General features: G+C 47.5%; 1 protein-coding gene across 1 annotated transcript in view; it reads right to left on the reverse strand.

Moving 5' to 3' along the window:
• Positions 1-5,201: 5,201 nt before the first annotated feature.
• NRDE2 (NRDE-2, necessary for RNA interference, domain containing) overlaps positions 5,202-18,701 on the reverse strand; it is a 48,359-nt gene continuing 34,859 nt past the window's right edge. The window contains exons 9-14 of the mRNA XM_063090552.1: positions 15,366-15,541; positions 12,881-13,267; positions 11,211-12,109; positions 9,947-10,085; positions 6,192-6,263; positions 5,202-5,551 (exon numbers count right to left, since the gene is read on the reverse strand). Coding sequence (XP_062946622.1) covers positions 5,426-5,551; positions 6,192-6,263; positions 9,947-10,085; positions 11,211-12,109; positions 12,881-13,267; positions 15,366-15,541 — 1,799 coding nt within the window. The 3' untranslated portion in view covers positions 5,202-5,425. The remainder of the gene's footprint in view (positions 5,552-6,191; positions 6,264-9,946; positions 10,086-11,210; positions 12,110-12,880; positions 13,268-15,365; positions 15,542-18,701) is intronic.

Below are 18,701 nucleotides of genomic sequence, written 5' to 3' on the forward strand. Positions count from 1 at the left end.
CTGATAGATTGCAGTTAAATTTCAACATAAGTTTTGGAGGGGGCATTGAAATCATAGTGCCAATAATCTTTGTTTAAATAAAGGCTGAGTTAATGTGGCTTTTGCTTCCAAATAAAAGGAAATACAGCTTTTCCCTTTGTAAAGTTCTGTGGACCATGGAGGTTCTCAGTACTCTGGGGGCAGGAAATAAGTATTGGCGTTCCCAGGAGACTGAGGGTTCCTAAAAGAAATCTCAAAAGGTCAGGACTGAAGAATCTCATACCTGCCCTGCCTCCCCTTGTTCTTGGGTTCAGAAATCTCATCCCCTTCTAAAGTGTTCAAAAACATGTCAGCTTCCCCTGCCCTTCCCTTTCTCCATCTATTTCCTTCACTTCTTCCTTTCTGAACAAATAAGTCCTAAAGCCATTAGGTAGGACAGATCAAGGTGAAGTTCCACTTGGCAGGGTGGCCTGGCATTTGTTGTTGAGGCCACGTTGGGTGAGGAGGGTGTATTAGTTTTGTTACCACCATAACAAGTTGCCACGGATTTAACTTAAAACGCCACAAGTTTATCTCAGTTCTACAGGTCAGAAGTCCAACACTGGTCTCACCAGGCTAAGACTATGGTGTTGGCGCGCCTGTGTTCCTTTCTGGAGGCTCTAGGGGCATTTGCCTTGCTCGTGGGGGTCGCTGGCAGAATTAAGTTTCCTTGCAGTTGTAGCACCGAGGTAGGTGTTTCCTCGCTGGCTGGCAGCTGAGGGCCTTTCGCAGTTTGCACAGGCGCCACCCTTTTCCTTGGTTCATGGCCACCTCCTCCATCCTCAAAGCTAGCAACAGCAGGTCAAGTCCCTCAAGTTCTGAGTCTCTCCTGCCTTTTCTTCCATCTTTACATTTCTCTGACTCTTCTTCTGCCGTCTTTTTCCACTTTCAAGGACCCTTGTGATGACATTGGATCCACCCAGATAATCCAAGATAACCTCCCTGTTTTAAGGTCTACAATCTTAATTTCCATCTGCAAAGTTTCTTTTGCCATGTAACACAGTCACAAGTCCCAGGGCTTAGGGTGTGGACATCTCTGGGGGGGGCCATTCTGCCTGCCACAGCGGACATTCTGTACACGTGGGTGGCCCCGTGCAAGATGAGGACAATGATTTACTTGTGGGGAAGTGGAGTGTCAGCCCTAGCAGGGTGAAAGGGTGTTCACGTGGAGGAGCAGGGGGAAGATGGCATCCATGTGGGGTGTTGGAGCCCACGTAGAGTGAGGAGTGCACATGCAGGGGAAGGGGGTGCCCAACATGGGCGTCAGCTTGGGCGGACTGATGTGGAGTCCTGGAGCCAAGCAGCTGAGGAAGGCGTCCGAGCGGGACTGGACGGTGGCAGAGGAGGGAGGGTGGTTACATTCGGGGTGGATTAGTCCATTTCTGTTGCTTATAACAGAATACCTGAAACTAGGTAATTTATAAAGAAATGAAATTTATTTCTTACCTTTGGGCAGCTGGTAAATCCAAAGTCCAAGGAACACATCTAGTGAGGGCCTTCTGCACGGGAACGCTACAGGGTCCCGTGGCAACACGGTATCACATGGCTACAGAATGTCTTGAGCAACACAGCTAACCTGCTTGCTCACTCTCCTTATAAAGCCATCAGAATCACGCCCGTGATAACTCATTACGTGAACAGATTAATCCATTCATGAGAGCACAGTCCTCTGATCCAATCACCTCTCAAAGCCCCACCTTTCGTATACAATAGTTGGATTTCCCACCCTCTTAACACTGTCACAGTGGGGGTCAAGTTTCCAATACATGAACTTTTGGGGAACATATTTAACCCATAGCATGGAGGCAGTCAGGTAAATAAACATCGTAAGGATGGCGGCAGCCAGGTTTCACTACCTGAGAAGGGGATTACAGACACGAAGGAAGAAAATGAGGATGAACTCTGCCCACCGAAAACACCTGGGAACGGTGACACCCCAAGTTCATTGAGCACACCTAGACCCAGATCTTTGCTTCTAAATGTCATTCTGCACTTAAAGGCACTAGGACTGATTCCAGAGCTATGTAGGGGAAGTCCAAGATGACCCTGATGTAAACCAGAAAGCAAGGGAGTGCTCAAAGAATGATGGGGACATGTCAAAAGGACATAGATGCCTGCTTGAGGGGCTTCCACTGGCCAAGTCTGGGACAATTTAAGCATCAAAATAATTAACAATATTAGTGGAATATAGTCCTTTAAATAAAAAAAGCTATGGGCTCATACTAACGTATATTAATGGATGTAAGGTTTGATGAGGAATGGGGTATTTAGAGTTTCCCCACAAAATACTTTTCAATTTGAAAGGAAAAGAGCAATTCATATTGGAGAAGCCCAGCAGACACTATCTTAACTAAGTGATCAAAACAGACATCGTCAGTAATGGGCACCTTGAAAGTATGCATCACCCAGGAGGTGTGACAAGATACTCTGGGCAAAGATGCTTAGCCTGAACCCTGGGCACACACAAACTGAGGGACATCCTACAAATTCAGGACAATTCAAAAATGTCCAAGCATGAAAGTCAAGTTAAAGCTTCCAGACAGAACAAAGAGACATGACAACCACGTGCACCTCATGGTCCTAAACTGGGTCCTTTTCCTACAGCGGGCATTATCAGAACCATCGGTGACGCTCTGGGCAGGGCCTGAAGATCAGATGCGGTACCGCATCCACACTCATTTCCTGTGGCACGTCTGTATCATGCTTGTGTAGGAGACTGTCAGCAGCTCTCAAGTGGTTCAGGGAAACAAGTTCTTTGTAATGTAATGGCAACTTTTCTGTAAGTTTGAGATTTAAAAAAAAAAAAAAAACAGCCCATCAGTATTTCCTTTTCCTCCTTGGTAATATCTGAGCACTTTCCTCTATCCATAGGGATAGCCTCCCTTGTGTCAATTCTCAAAAGCAGCGAAGACAAATGCCAGTGCTGGGGGGAGCAGGGGGTGAGAGGGGCTGCAGCAGGGTAACAGGCTGAACCACACCCACGCCCCATCCCAGCTGTCTCCCCAGTTTGCTTGTTGAATAATGCTGAAATCACTGTTTCTGCAGATGGTCACCAAGGCCTACAGTGCCAGGCGCTGGAGACAAAGGGATGAAGGGCATGGGAAACAATAGGGTTCTCGAACGGCAACTTCTTCCAGCTTCTTGTACCTGGTGAGCAGGGCAGGGACAGCCCCGTGTGCCTGTGGAGGAACCACTGCTTCTTAGAAGCACTTCCTCAGTGAACCACTCACAGTGAACTCTCTCATCACTCCCTGTGCAACAGGTACATGGTCTTTCCCAGGGATCACCATGTCTTCACTTCTCTAACGCAAAATAATGAATGAATGCATGTGTCTTATAAGTGACAGTCACCAGAGCTACTGCCTCCTCTTACCTGGGACCCAGCACAGAAGCCACCCGGCAGCTCTTCCCACAGGCCCAGTGATCCTTGTGCCAGATCCATTGGCACTGCTTCATTCCGGAGAAAAAACATTGTTCCAAACCAAGATGGGGCCAACCCGTATGGGCTGTTGTGACGGCAGCTCCTCCTGGGAAATAGCTTCCTGATGAAACGCAAGAGCATGTGCCTCACTGACATGAATGAGCTAGAAATTCCCTTCTCAGTCCACCAGGTTGACTTGGAAGGACCCTAATCATCTTCCAGACTGGCATGTTTAACAAACAGGCTTTAAAAAAAAAAAAAGGAAACATAAAAATAATCACCTCACCATCCTTTTTCCTATAAAACATGTACCCATAGGGAATCTTTCATTTTTTTTAAACCTCTTCCCACGCAGCACATAATGCACTAGTGATCAGTTTCGGAAGTGGTTTTATCATCTCTCAGGTGGTTTGCTGCCCATCTGTACAATCCATTCCAGGTTCCCAAGGGACAGGCTGCCATTGCAGTTTGAAGGGACAGGTTAATCCCAGGCCACTCTGCTAAATTCTGAGCCAAATGAGAATAGACACAGGCACTGGATGCGGACTGAGACAGCAGCTATCACGGGGAACACAGCTTGGCTTCCTAGGCTTCCTACTTCATGTCCCCAATGGGGTCTACGAGGTGGGGGTGGCAAAGCTCTGCCTTTGAGGGCAGCCAGGAATTTGGCTTTTTCCAGCTGCAAGCCCCAGTAAGCTCTTGAGGGTGAGTCCCCCTTCAGGGTTGAGCTCTCACCGTCCTGAAGTTCTGCCTACTTCTGTGGAAAGGTATCAAGGGGAGCGTCCAGCCCAGCTCCATCGCTAAGGAACAACTGGGTGGGCTTCTGCCCACAGCTGCCTGCAGCTTAGGATCTGGGGAGAGGCGGGTGAGGGTGGTCACCAGGTCAGGCTGGCCAAGTGCCTTTGGTGTTCTGAGATATCACCCTAGAAAGTGCTCTAGGTACATGGTCCTGCCTTCTTTTTCCAACCCATGTCTACCACTTTCTAGCCAAAATTACCTTCTATAGCACTGGAGCTCGGGGAAGGTAAGAAAGCAGTTCCTCTCAGCCAGATGCTAATAGGGAAAAAGACTACAAGACACCAAAACATCTCTGCAGAAGCAGAAACAGTCTGAAGGTGCAAACATACATTTGTTTCTGTTCATAGCCCTCCTCAGAAATCAAAACCAGAGCGTGGCCAGTCTTGGCGGTGCTGGTGCTCAGGAAAGAGGGAGCACCTCCACGCAGCCTGCAAGTGGGGTCGGGTTGGCCCCTGTCCCCACTCTTCTCTGAGATGGCAGTCGTCACCTAGCAGAGGGATGCTCATGCCCCGGGCAGTGCCTTCCACACTGTACCACGCCCAAGGTCACCTGGGCTAGGTCAGAGAGCGGATTCGGACTCAGCTGGGCTGGGGCAGGCTGAGGGTCTCGCTCCTCACAAGCTCCCAGGGGATGCTGCTGGTCTATGGGCATAGGGGATGGTGAGAAACTTTCTATGCACTGACACGGGCCAGGACAAGGGCTAAAGGCCTCTTGGCTGGGTTGGTCTGGAGATACAGGCAAAGTCTGCTCTCCTACTCATCAACCCAGGGAGGAGCTCCTGACGTTGAGTAGCCAGACCTGTATGTCCAAACTCTCTCAGAGGGGGCTGGGCCGGACCCCAAGGCTGCCACCCAAGGGACACAATCGCCGTGGTGGGGCTGGTGCTGGCTGGGCAGAGGAAGGACAGAATGAACAAGAATTCGCACATACCGCAACCATACGCGGTTTAATTACCACTCGGCATGATTCTTCATACATATGTACACATATTCACATATATAATATGTAAATCAATAGCTTTTGTGTCATTTACACACCCAAAAATGTGTCTGATGTGAGACTGACAACCCAGACACAAATTACCAAGGAACAGTTCAGAAGCAGGTCTCTCGACACACGCCTTCGCGTGGACCCCTCCCGGCTATGACAGGGCAGGCGCCTTGGCTGTGGACCCCTCCCTCCCGGGCTCTAGTCCTCAAGCAGCAGCTCCAGCTCCTCCAGTGGCAGGCGTACCCGGAGCTCCTTCTCGGTCATCAGATCCACGACCTCCTGCATCTCATCAGGGAAGTACTCCACAGCGTCCATGTACAACACCTGGAGGCAGGGAGAGAGACCCTCCCTGGTCAGCCCGCCACTTCCTGTCAGCGGGGAAGAGCTCAGGTGCCCAGTGAGCCTGCCCCCCGGTCCCCTCTACAGCCTGCAGCCCCTTTGCTTGGCTTTCCTAACTCAGACAGCACCTCAGACAGCACCTTGCCTTGCTCAGGGAGGCCACCGAGCTCACAAAAGCCGAGTGAAAGCGAGGGAACTCCAGTGAGCTGCTACTTTCAAACGTGGGGGCAGAAGCTGTTGGCAGACACTGCAGTCACCATCAACTTGATTTCTGAATGTCTCTTGACCTGGGCTCTGCAGGCAGAGTTGGTACAGGGATCCCAACTCTTTCAGCATCTGGACTGAACTCTGAGCAAATGCTGGGAAGCCAGCTACCCACAGCCACAAACCCAGGCCACGCCAGCTCCAGCACAGGGAAAGGAAAAGCATGTCCATAAAGCTCTGACTGCACAGGGGACAGTTCTACTAGGAAAAGGCCCTGCATGTGCCTTGGGGCAGGGCACTGGCATCCACAGTGCTGAGCATCCCCGATGACACAGGGGCGGGCCAGGCAAACACTGGCTAGACTGAGGCCTGGTGGGAAGGTCCCCGGGAATCCGAAGATGCCACGGTCTTTAAAACATACCTTTGCCCAAGGACAATTCTGGAGAGCTTTGTAGAACACTCCTTTGCTTCTTTCTTTATTTCCTAAGGAAACCTGACGTAAGGTGAAAAAAAAAAAAAATGATGAATTGAATCGGAGAGGCAAAGTCTGTAAAAGACCCCATACTGATCTGCATGGGGCTCCTCGCAGCAGTGGGTCACCTGTGGGGATGGCTGTGCACCATCACAGCAACCGCTGGGCCTCTGAACGTACACCCAAGGAGCCAGTGTGAGCTGTCAGTCATTCCCACGCCAACATACTTCAATGTCCTCTCCTAAAAACCTGACTACACTTAAGCCTTTTTCTCCTTTTTGAAGGAACACAGAAAGCCTGCATCTTCTCTGTACCTTCTCAATGACTGTACCTTCTCAACCATGACCGCTAGCCCTGGAGCCCCACACCTCCAGCACACAGTAGGCCAGCCGCAAGCCAGAGCCGCCCTCCGCGTTTCCTTCATCAGTCAGCCTCTGGAAGATGCCTTGGCTGCGTCAGCTATGGAAGGGCCCGGCGCCAGGGGAAGGCGTGGTGGTGACCAGGTGCGCTTTCTCTGTCCAGGATTTCCTATTCTAAGACATGGCCTCTGATGAGAAGAGAGCCTAGGGTGACAGAAAACTTCCTGGGAGCTACCTGATTCTCCCGGTCTTCCTTACTTCCTCATCGTCTCAATTTCATCTTGACAACAGAGATTCCTTGAAAATTCCTAAGTCAGGGCTAAAACAGAAGCAGGGGGCGACTCCCTCTGCTCTGATGTTCCCATGGCACTCCTGTCACCCCATGGTATTGTGACTGGGTAAATGTGTCTGCTCGGGCAGACCAGGAGCATCTCAAGGCATTCACCGGGGCTTTGCACAGAACCAAAGAAAACACAGATCCGTCTCCGAGGATCCTCCAACAAGTCGCCCAGAGGGAACGGAGACTTCACACAGGGGCCCACCCTTCCCTCACACTAAGCCCCGGGCAGCGAGCGCCCCACGCACCCTATGAAGAACTCAGCAAACAAGATGCTTGTGGGCAGCCGTGAGTCAGACCTGGGCTGGGCCATCATAGATTCTCCCCTACACAGGCGGGGCTGGGAGGACAATAACAGCGGCAGCGTGGAGAGGCAGGTGCCCGGCAGGCCAGCCTCATCCACCACGTAGTGACGTTCCAGCTCTCTGTCTACAGAAGCAATGTGGCGCTTAGTAATCACTTGTTTTGGCACATTTGTACCTTCTTATCTGACGTGAGCCACCTCCACACAGGGGAAGCAACATCTCTAAGAAAATGGGAGGGCTGAAGGTCTTCAGGCTTTTGCAAAATTCAATTCTCTGTTCTTATCTCATTACAAAGAAGTCTGAGCAAATGTTAGCTTTTTAAAGTAATCTGACAAAACCAATAGCCAGCCCTCGTCAAATAAGAAAAGAAAGATTTCTACAATGCTTCATGTGCATGTTCCTAAGGGAGACTGATACCCTGCCAGGAGGCTTATTCATCCTTCCCTAGAGAGGGGAACTGAAGGGGATTCTTTCCCGCCCACAGCTCTGGTAAATGGCGGCCTTTCAGTATATCCTGACTTCTGCCAGCTGTCAACAGGATGAAGAAGAAACTGTACTGGAGGGTATAAGAAAATCTGATGATTAACAATTCGATTAACAATTCAGAAATGCCACTGTTCCCTTTTTATTTATTAAGACTACTTTCATCCGTTCCATGAAATCAGTTAACTGGCTTATACACTTAAATTTCCTTCTTTATTGTGTAGGTAGGTGACAAAAATAAAGGACTCTAAAAATCTAGGAAATAACTGCAATTTTAGCCAATAAAAAAAAGTTTGGGGCCGGCCTGTGGCTCACTCGGGAGAGTGTGGTGCTGATAACACCAGGGCCACGGGTTCAGATCCTATATAGGGATGGCCGGTTAGCTCACTGGGTGAGCGCGGTGCTGACAACACCAAAGTCAAGGGTTAAGATCCCCTTACCGGTCATCTTTTTAAAAAAAAAAAAAAAAAAAAAAGTTTGGCTGAATGTGTTAATGTGTGTGCAGAACAGTGGCCTGCTAAGTTCCAGCCTTAGCGGAAAACATTCACTGCTGTTTGTCCAATTCCTTTTTCCCCCACATTCTCCATGGCCAAGAGTAAGCTTTCATTCCTTCGGTCATTCTTGCAGGGAAAAAGCAAGCAAGCAAATGGGCCTACAGGCACGCGAGCACGCTCGTGTGTGTGGATGCGTGCACAGGAAGGGACGGGTGCACAGCAAACACCTCGCTCCTCCAGAGCCTCACCCATTCATGACGGCCCGGGCTTGCTCTCCTGCCTCTCCTGGCAATTGCTGCCTATACCTTGCATTTTGGCCATAATTTGATTTTTTCAGTTTCATAAAGTGCGAGGTGCCCGCCCAGATGCCTCAGGAACTACTACAGGAACTCACTGCTCTAATTAATCCTTAGTTCCAATATGACCTTTCCAAAAAGAGAAAGTCCTTAAGGGCCTAGATTTTTTTTTTCTAAGTCAATTGCATTTTTTGCCTACAATCCAACCAAACTTGGCTCTCAGCAGATTCTCAGTAAAAATATTGTGAGTTTGCACCTTACCCCCATCTCTGCCTATAAAAGACTGAGGAAGTTAAAGCGGCAAATTTGCAAGCTCTCCCTTTTTAAATGTGAAGGGCTTTCATTTCAGAAAGACTGGCAGCATATCAGCACTGGAAATAGCAGGGAGCATCTAACGTGCTCCCTCCACTGAGCGGCCTGATGACAAGAGTGGAGATGTGATAAACGCAGCTCTCTCTCCTGACTCTGCTGCACCAAGCTGCCATCTCTGATCGACAGGTAGTGTCCTGCTCACAGGCCATGAATGCACCTTGAACACCGCACCGCTGTGTGACCTTCTTAAGGTTTCCATCTCACAAAAGGGAAAATCCGAGCTTCTGGATGTGAAGTATAAATGCCAGGGGAATGCACCACTTTTATGGTCATTCATTTCTGATGCCGACTTATGCCCCCAAGAACGTGGCCATTGTTCCTGGATGTGCAGATGAGCAGCTGTCCTGAGATAATGTGCCCTGTCTCCCCCTTCAGCACATGGCCGCTCTCAGCAGTCAGAGAGGCACACCCAGATGAATTCTGGAATCTAAGACAGGAGTGAGGGGGAGGCCCAATCCTCCCCTAACCCCCAAATTACTATCTGTATCATTTTATACATCCCAGCTCTGTCATATGTCAAATAGAAACGTTCAAATACTTTGAGTTTTGAGAATTTATCCGATGGAAATAATTAGATACATAAAATTTATGAATAAGGAAGGTCACTTCTGGCTTCTGAAGGTACAATATTCATTGGAGGTCACCTAGATGTGACTGAGTAGCTCTGAACTAAAATAGAGTGCAAGAGGCCTAGAAAACTCTTTCTAAAACGACATGCAACTTGACAGTAGATGATTACAGTAAATGAGGCCCATCCAACAGCCGGCCTTTAACCCGGGACCAGGCCAATTCACAGACTCCATGAAGCCAAAGTACCACCTTTCAGTCTGTACACTCACATTCACAAATTACGCAACCTGCAACCCCTTCCCAAATCCTAAGAGACCTGACATTATTCCACCAGGGTTCCCGTAGGATTAACCAATGCCAGACGGTGTGGGGTAAAAATACAGCCCTCCCTGCTTCCCCACAAAAGGGCCCTGGACACCTGCACTTCCCACTTATGAAGGAAGAAGCAGAACTCTGCATAACAAGAAAAAGTCTACATATTTTCTCACCAAAAACTTCAAATACATCCTCCACAGTAAGGGGCACTGGCTGCCACTGTCACTCCGCAATGCATTTTCAAACAGGGCTTTGATGCGATGTGTTAAGCCGGTCTCAGGAATCGTGGCGTGGATCTCTCTGCCATCTACCCTGCAAGGAAAAGGCTCATGTAACTCTGACACAAGTTCTCTCACCCAACATGAGAGCAGGAAGAGATCATGATGACAAGTGTCAGCAACAACTGGATCAGAGTGTCAGGGGAGTGTGTCCCTCGGTGTGTGAGCACAGTGGTGCCAACTGCAGGTGTGATGTGGCTGCTCTGAGGCCAGAGGAAGGCTGGGTCCAGGGTTCTGTGGGGTCTACACCTGCTGAATCTGACTAGAAGTCTCAGGCAAACTCTTTGCTTTTATGTTTTCTAAAGAAACCTACCCTTTAATCAGCAGAAGGCAAATTCTACTTTAAGGGAAGGAAAGACCTTTCAATTTAAAGTAGACATAGTTAAGACTTACATGGAGTGAACGTTTAACCCCATGCAAGACATAAAAAAAGAGTAAAGGGAAATACTATTCAAAGGCAATTCTGCATAACTTAGAAGGCCAGAGCGAAGCAAGAGCAAAGACTCCAGAAGGAACGATGATGCCTAAGCTATTTTGTCCCTAGACTAACTTTCACATATAAAACCTTGTATCAAAAAATGACATTTAAAATGTGCCGCTGTTATCACTAGTAATACTGATAGAAGCTACCAATTATTAACCAGTCTTTGTGCCGAGCACTTTCCTCACTGACCCCTCAGAGCGACCCTGAGGTAGGTTAATTATTCCCATTTGACAGAAGAACCTGTTAGAGAAGTGAAGTGACTTGCCCTAGGTCATTCAGCCAAGAAGTGGCACAGCTGGCAATGGAATCCAGAGAAGGGAACCCCAGAGCCTGTGCTTTTAACCATATGCTTTTGTCATAGTTTCTCAGATACCCCGATGGCGTGACAGTCTCCACCCATGCATACCAGAAGCAACATGCAGACTCCCCTTCTAGAACCATGGCCTAGGAAGACAGCCATCAAAGCCTCTAAGGAAAGATGTTGCTACCTTGTAAGCATCTTGCTCATCTTTCCAAGTGTTATTCTACAACACCTAGAGCACCCGCACGAAGCAGGTGTTCCGGGGACTCTGCAGCGTCCACTTCTGTATTCCCGAGACCTAGCAAGCCAGCGGGAATGCGGCGAGCATTCCACAGGGGCTTGTGGAACACATGAACAAGACGGCCTGTGATTACCTCTGAACCATTTCCACCAGTCTTTTCCTCATTTTCTCGGCTTCAATTGCAAACAACCAAGGCTCCAAGGGTTTGGTAGACCTCGTGATTGCATCGAAGAATCTTCTGGTCTTGCTGGCACTGTGGGACTTACTGTGAATCTGTACATATGACCTCCAAAGAACCTGGTTGCCCGGATACAACTTTAAAGCCTCTGAGAATGCCTCTCGCACAGGGGTGAGAGGATAAACACTGACTTTCATGTGAAATCGCAGCAGACTCATGTGCAGCAGAGTGACAGTTTCGAGAATACTGGTCAAACGCTGGGAGGTGAAAACAGAGCCCTTCAGTTTTGCAAATACCTGCTCAGATATCTGCACAGCAGCATCAATCCCTTTGGTCAAATACTGGAAGAACATAAAGCATTTGACCAAGCTAACTAGGCGGTTTAATGAATTGGTGGGAGGTGGATCAGAGACACAGCTCTCACTCAAACAGCCCTGCAATGCGTGCTCGTAAGCCTTTCGAGCTTTCAAAATGTGAACAGCCAAGACCTGCCCAGTGTAGGGTCCGTAGGGACTGCTCTCAGTCAGTCTGGTCAGTATATGAACGGCTCGGGCTGCAGTGCCCCTTCTCAAGTCAGGCTCCAGCTCCACCTCCAGCTGGGCATAGAGCAGACTGAGCTCACAGAGTTCGTGGTCCTGCAGTTCTTTGCTTCCCGCCATGCTTAGTGCTGTGTCAAAAACTTTTCTGGCATCCTCTGTGTTGCCCATCAACCACTCCAGATGTGCATACTGCTTCCAGAGACAAAAGTTGTTGCAGTTTTCTGGCTCCTTAAGGAGATTCTTGGCTAGTTTTTTGCAGTTCTTCCCCTGTGACTTTAATCTCTTCTTGCTTTTAGTCTGCAGACACCAAATGACCTACAGGCAGAAAGAGAAGAACGAAACCAAGTGCTCTGTAATTTTAAAGCGAACCCTTTGTACTGCCACATTTAGAAAGCGTTGACGGCACAAAGGCGCCTATACTTCATCATACGTTTGTAAACACTGGGGCTCTCTGAGTGAGAAATCAGGATTTTACCAGACACAGGTGCCCCAAGATGAACACATCCAGGGTTCCACCGGAAATCACAATAAACAAGGCTGATATACTCCAGATGTTCTTCCTCAAAGACACGTGGCCACCAAATTTCATCAGAGACACTATTTTAATACAACCTGGTGTGCGCGAAGCTTTAGAACCTTGGGTGGTAAGAGTCAATACTAACTGGTGGCCAGCAGAGGGCAGAAGAGTCAATCCAGACTAATTTTTATTAGATAGATATAAAGAGCAGGATCAGTAAGTAGCTTATTTTATCTATTTTAATAAACCCACAAATCCTCTAACCCTGCTTAAGTTTAAGCTTGCTCTTAACACTAACTGCTCACATAATCACAGGCATCTGGTAATGCCAGACTCAACACCATAAACAGCTCTAGTGTTATTGAGGCAGATGAACTAACTCCTGCCTTCCTCCTCGTCACTCTGGCCCCTTCGAGGGCCAATCACACACAAGGTGCCTTCAGGAGTCACTGAAGGAGGAGGTGCTTGACACAGTTCCCAGAGGAGCACTCAGAGCCTTGTAATCCTACTCATAAACACTGCACAAGATGAAAAGTCCCCAAACACAGGGAGGAGGAGGCTGGAGTTACCTTTGCAATCTCATACTGTAACCAGAGGAAGCAGAGCTGAGACTTTTCCTTGCCCGAAAACAAAGGCATGACAAGATGGAAGAGGTTGCGGATGAAGTCCTCGCCCTCTCGATCGTGACCCCTGGTCCAGCATGAACAGCCCAATGGGTCCATGCGGCCAACACAGCTGATGCCAGAAAATGAAGGGCTGGAAAAAGTCAAGGGCTTTTCATCATAAAGTCCATTATCAAAGATGCTGTTCTCATCCATGGCCAGATAAAGGCAGGAGGCTGGAGGAATGAAGCCAGAAGGCACACCCAAGAACTGCAGAAAGGCCTCAATCAGCCGGAACTGAAGATCTTGGCTGCAAATTCTGATCAGAGATTGTCCAATATCATCAAACAACACCTGCAACCAAGAGAAAACAAAATAACCCACTTAATGTTTGATACATCAATGATTTGATCAAATTTTTCCACTATTCTTTTCATGTAAATGTACTAAAGATTCAACATTATTCAAATTAAAATAAATTTTACACAGACAGGAGCTAAGTTGTCTGCAAAATGCAAAAAAAAGCTAGAGTCCTTACAAGGCAACCCGAACAACTGGAGAAAAACTGTCAGCAGCCCTGCGGGGACATTAACATTTTTCACACACCCAGGAATACTGGGAAGGAGGCAAGACACAAATAAGCTTAAGCCAAAAGCTTTCAAAGTATCCTAATGGATTTGTAGAAAATCTAGAATCATGCTTACTTCTGAAAGCATACATAATTGCTTTTGTAGTTACTTTGATAAATTACAATTGTGAAAATTTATTTTAAGATGGAAGATAAGAACTCTACTATTTTGTGGTTTCTTTGGGGAAAATTGCTTCAGGAAATAAAAAATATTCTCAAAAACAAACAGCAGCGAAGTAAGAAGGAAACCACAAGAGCAACAGACCATGTTAAGAGCAACTGGAAGAGCCTAACACTAACTGTAAATGTTGATAGCTGATTTCATGTAATCATTTAAAAAGGTAAAGCCAAGGAGCCTACCCTCTGTCTCAAGGTGCTGGTTATCTGACTGGTCTTTGTGGCTCTCAGCAAAGAGGAAATCAAAACATAAGCACAGTAAAACTGGACTACCTGACACTCAACTAATCAAAACCATCAATTAATCAGAAAGCTCTTTTCTCCCAGCTTTTGATCAGAGAAAAGGCTAAGTGACAAGAAATTGCTCACAGCAGCAGTCCGCTCCAGGAATCAGCTTCTGGAAGACTGCCGGAATGCTGGGCTTAGAGAACCAACTTCCAAAAGGGTGACTGAGACCTCTATAAAATCCTCAAACACCAAAAAAAAAAAAAATCCCTTTCTTCTCTAAATATTCAGCTTCATCCAGGAAAGAGCCTCCCATGCAGAGTCACCTCCTTGAGCATTCCAGTGAGCTGGGATTTTCCTTTCATTTGGCCCCTGCTTCCTGCCCAGAGATCACTTCTTTCTCTATCTCTATCCCCACTTCTCTGTATCCCAATTTCAGTCTGGCCACTCCACAGGGCCCTCCTCAGACAGTTCAGGCTCTCTGCGGCCTTCCCTCGTGCTGATCCCTCTGCCCAGAGCAGATGTGCCAGCAAATACTCCTTGGACATCCAAGAATATTAACTGAGCCCTCCCCACAGGATAATCGTTGTTCTAGGCACTGGTGATACAGCAGTGAACAAGAGAGACAAAACTCCCTACCTTCAGGACATCTGATTTGTAGGGAGGGTCACAGAGCCTCCTTACTGTACAAACCTATCAATGTGTACCCATAACATGTCGTATGCCAAGCAACAGAGTTGGTATCTTGTGAAACCAGGTCAGTCCCAGATATCAAATAATTTCTTCCTTCATCTTAATTTAAAACCTCCAAGGCTGCTGGCCAGTAAACACAGAGCAGATGTACCAAATCACATAATGTCAGTAAAAGAGATAACTTAAGTGAAGTGCCTGGCACACAACAGGTAGTTCCTTCTTCAGCAAGACAAGTTGCATGCTGACTGTCCTAATATGGACTCCACATCCAGTCCCTCTGGTCTTCCAGAGTCTGATCTACGTGCTACATCTTCATGGATCCAAGAGTGGGCTGGGGAAAGTGGACACGATTAACTCATCTAGGACAGTGATTCTGGGTTTTTAGAACCTGAGTGCACACAGTTCCACATGAAAAATTACCTGAATAACCTGGAATATGATGTCCAGTGCAGTGACCATGACAGCCTACTCCCTTACTAGGGGCCAGGAACTATCTGGTCAAGTGTCTGAATGCTCCCCCATCACCAGTGGCCAATGAAATTTCTATCTCGATATTCAGCAGGAGGAAAATTTCCACAGACATGAACGGTGGCAGGCTGGCATCTCCTAAGCCAGCCAAGTGCTAAAGGAGCCCCAGCAACCTTCTTTCAGATAACCACAGCACAACAGGAATAGAAAGAAGAAAAAGATCCCATGGTCAGCTTCCCTCCGGGAGTGGAGGATACTTGCCTGTCTCTCTGGGTCCTCACAGTCTTCCTCCGTTTGTTTCTTGGTCTTATCAGGGCGCCAGGGCCGCCAGTGTCTCTGGTCTCGGGAACGCTCAGCAGCCAGCCAGATCTGCCACCTGGGCAGAGTCTTATCTCTTATCTCCTGGTCATCCTCTTCTGGTTCATCATCATCCTCATCTAGAACAGAAAGAAACCTCTAGCTCACCTTAATCAGCAATCAAAACCACCATAATCACCCAATCGGCCTGCTTGGCCAAGTACTGTGTGGGCACCTGGAATGCCAAAATGAGTAACAGCCATGCCAGCCTTCTGGGGCACTTAGTGGCATTTAAGGACTCTCCTGTGACCAGTCAAGTTCCCAGGAAAAACAGGCAGACAAGCTGATGAAATCATATGGTTTTTAATGCTATCACAGCAATTAAAATTGGAACATGTATCCTAGAACAGCATTATCCAATAAAACTTTGTGCAATGATGAAAATGCTCTGTATCTGCATTGTCTAATATGGTAGCCACCAGCCACAGGTAACTTACTGGCCACTTGAGAGGTAGCTAGTAAAAGAACTGAATTCTTAATTTTATTTAATTTTAAATAGTCACATATGGCCAGAGACTACTGTATCAGATAACACAAATTTAAAATGCCAAATGACATTTAATGACAGCATTGGTTCAGATTTTCTTAGGTCATCAGAATTTTTAGCCAGTGGCAAAATAATTATGACCTATGCTCACTAGAAGTTGCTAAAAAAAAAAAAAAGACAATTCAGGATATCCAATAATTGTATTTCAATGTTTCCTAATTCTGAACATGCAGAATGGATAAGGAGAAAAGTCTCAGTTATCTGTAAAGTTCAATACTTAAAAATAAACAAATAGGGTATATAAAATGGTACACCACACAAGAAAAGTATGGCAGTTTCTAATAACACTAAAAATGCACTTACCGTAACTCTACTCTTGGACACTGATCCCAGAAAAATGAAAACCTACATTCACACAAAACCTAGACACTAATGCTCACGGCAGCTTTATTTGCAATAGTCAGAAACTGGAAGCTGCCCAAATATCCTATATTAGAAGAGTAGTACATCCCACAACCAGGCCTTGGGGCCCACCGAGGAACCCGGGGTATGGAGTTGGGGACTGGACCTCTCTCCCACAACCAGGCACAACATGCCAGCACCTCGAAGCCCACCCGGGGACCTGGGGCATGGAGAAGAGGACTGGACCTCTCTCTCACAACCAGGCACACCATGCCAGCACCTCAGAGCCCACCCAGGGACCCAGGGCATGGAGAAGGTGACCGGACCTCTCCCCAACAACCAGGCACACCAAGCCAGCACCTTGGGTCCCACCCAGTGACCGGAGGCATGGAGCCAGGAACCAGAACCTCCTCCCACAACAAGGCACAGCACGCTAGTTCCTCAGGGTCCACCCAGGGACCCGAGGCAAGGAGAAGGGGACTGGACCTCTGTCCCACAACCAGGGACACGGTGCCAGCACCTCAAGGACTGCCTCGCCCAGAGGTATGCAGAAGGGGACTGGACCCTCTTCCCACACCAGGCACAAAATGCCAGCACCTCGGGGCCCATCTGGGTACTGGAGGCATGGAGAAGGGGACTGGACCCTCCTCCCACAACCAGGCACACTGCACCAGTACCTCGGGGCCTGCCCAGGAACGCAGGACATGGAGAAGGGGGCTGGACCCCTCTCCCACAACCAGGCACATAGCGCCAGTACCTTGGGGCCTGCCCAGGGACCAGACGCATGGAGAAGAGGACCAAACACACCCCACAACCAGGTATACCGCCAGTGCCAAGGAGCATGCCAAAAACAGCACCTCCACATGGGTGGCTCACCACAGCCACCACAATAACCATGGCTGCTTCAAAAGCAGCTAAGATGCCACAACCACCACACAGATTGTCCACCAACCACTGGAGTGCATTCACACAAGAAGAGTCACCAGCAGAGACAAAGAAAAGAAGAGGATGTCTCTTTCCACAAAACCCATTTCAGAGTGACAGAAGAAGCATCTGCTCTATGATAATATTGGGGGACCGGATCACATCTCTCAGCATTGGACAGATCATCTAGACAACAAGTTAACAGAGTAACCATTATTCTTTCAGAAGGAGAGAAGAAATCTAGGGCAATTAGAGGGGGGAGGGGGAGAAAATGGGGGAAGGGGAGAGGTTGGATAAGGGGCATAAAGAATAATTATGATTTGTAACAATATATATGCTAGTAATATTGATTTAATCAACATATCTCAATGTTCAACCCCAAAAATATGTATAATCGATTTTGATTCAATAAATAAAATAAATTTAAAAAAAAAAAAAAAGGAAGAAGAGTAGTACAACAAACTACGGTAGTCTACACCACCAGACAGCAATAAAAATGAACAAACTATAGATACACACAACAATTTTTATGTGTCTCAGGGGAATTATGCAGCATGAGAAAAAGCCAACTTCAAGTTACCATAAAGCAAGTGTTGCCAAGAAGTGGGGAACAGGACCCCTTGCGCATTGAAGTAGGAATGCAAAATGGTGCAGCCACTGTGAAAAACAGTCTGGTAGTTCCTCAAAAAATTAAACAGAATTACCATACGATCGGGCAACTGCACTTCTGGATATACAGTCGTCCCTCAGTATCCGTGGGGGACTGGTTCCAGGTCCTCCCTCGGATACCAAAATCCACAGATGCTCAAGTCCCTGATAAACACCATTTGCATATAACCTATGCACACCCTCCCATACACTTTAAAGCACTGCTAGATTACTTATAATACCTAATACACTGTAAATACTATGTAAATCGTAGGTGTAATGTATTGTTTAGGGAATGATGACAAGAAAAAAAGTCTGTACGTGTTCAACACAGACGCTTTTTTTTCAAGTATTTTGACCTGCGGTTGACTGCATCCACAGATGTGGAAGGCCAGCTGTATACCCAAAAGAACCAAAAACAAGCACTCAAAGAGACATTGTGCACCATGTGCGCAGCAGCATTATTCACAACTGCCAAAAGTGAAGCAACCCGTGTCTGACAGATGAGCGCATAACAAAATGTGGTCTATACCTACAGCGGAATATTATTCAGCCTTAAAAAGGAAGGAAATTCTGACACATGCTACAACATCCACAAATCTTAAAGACACTATGCTAAGTGGAGTAAACCAGTCACAAAAGAACAAATACTGTATGACTCCTCTTATATGGGTATCCTAGAGTAGTCGAATTCATAGAGACAGAAAGCAGAGTGGTGGCTGCCAGGGCTGGGGGCGGGGGGTGGAATAGGGAGTTAGACTTTAATGGGTGCAGAGCTT

Source organism: Cynocephalus volans, chromosome 3, assembly GCF_027409185.1.
Source record: "Cynocephalus volans isolate mCynVol1 chromosome 3, mCynVol1.pri, whole genome shotgun sequence".
NCBI lineage: Eukaryota > Metazoa > Chordata > Mammalia > Dermoptera > Cynocephalidae > Cynocephalus > Cynocephalus volans.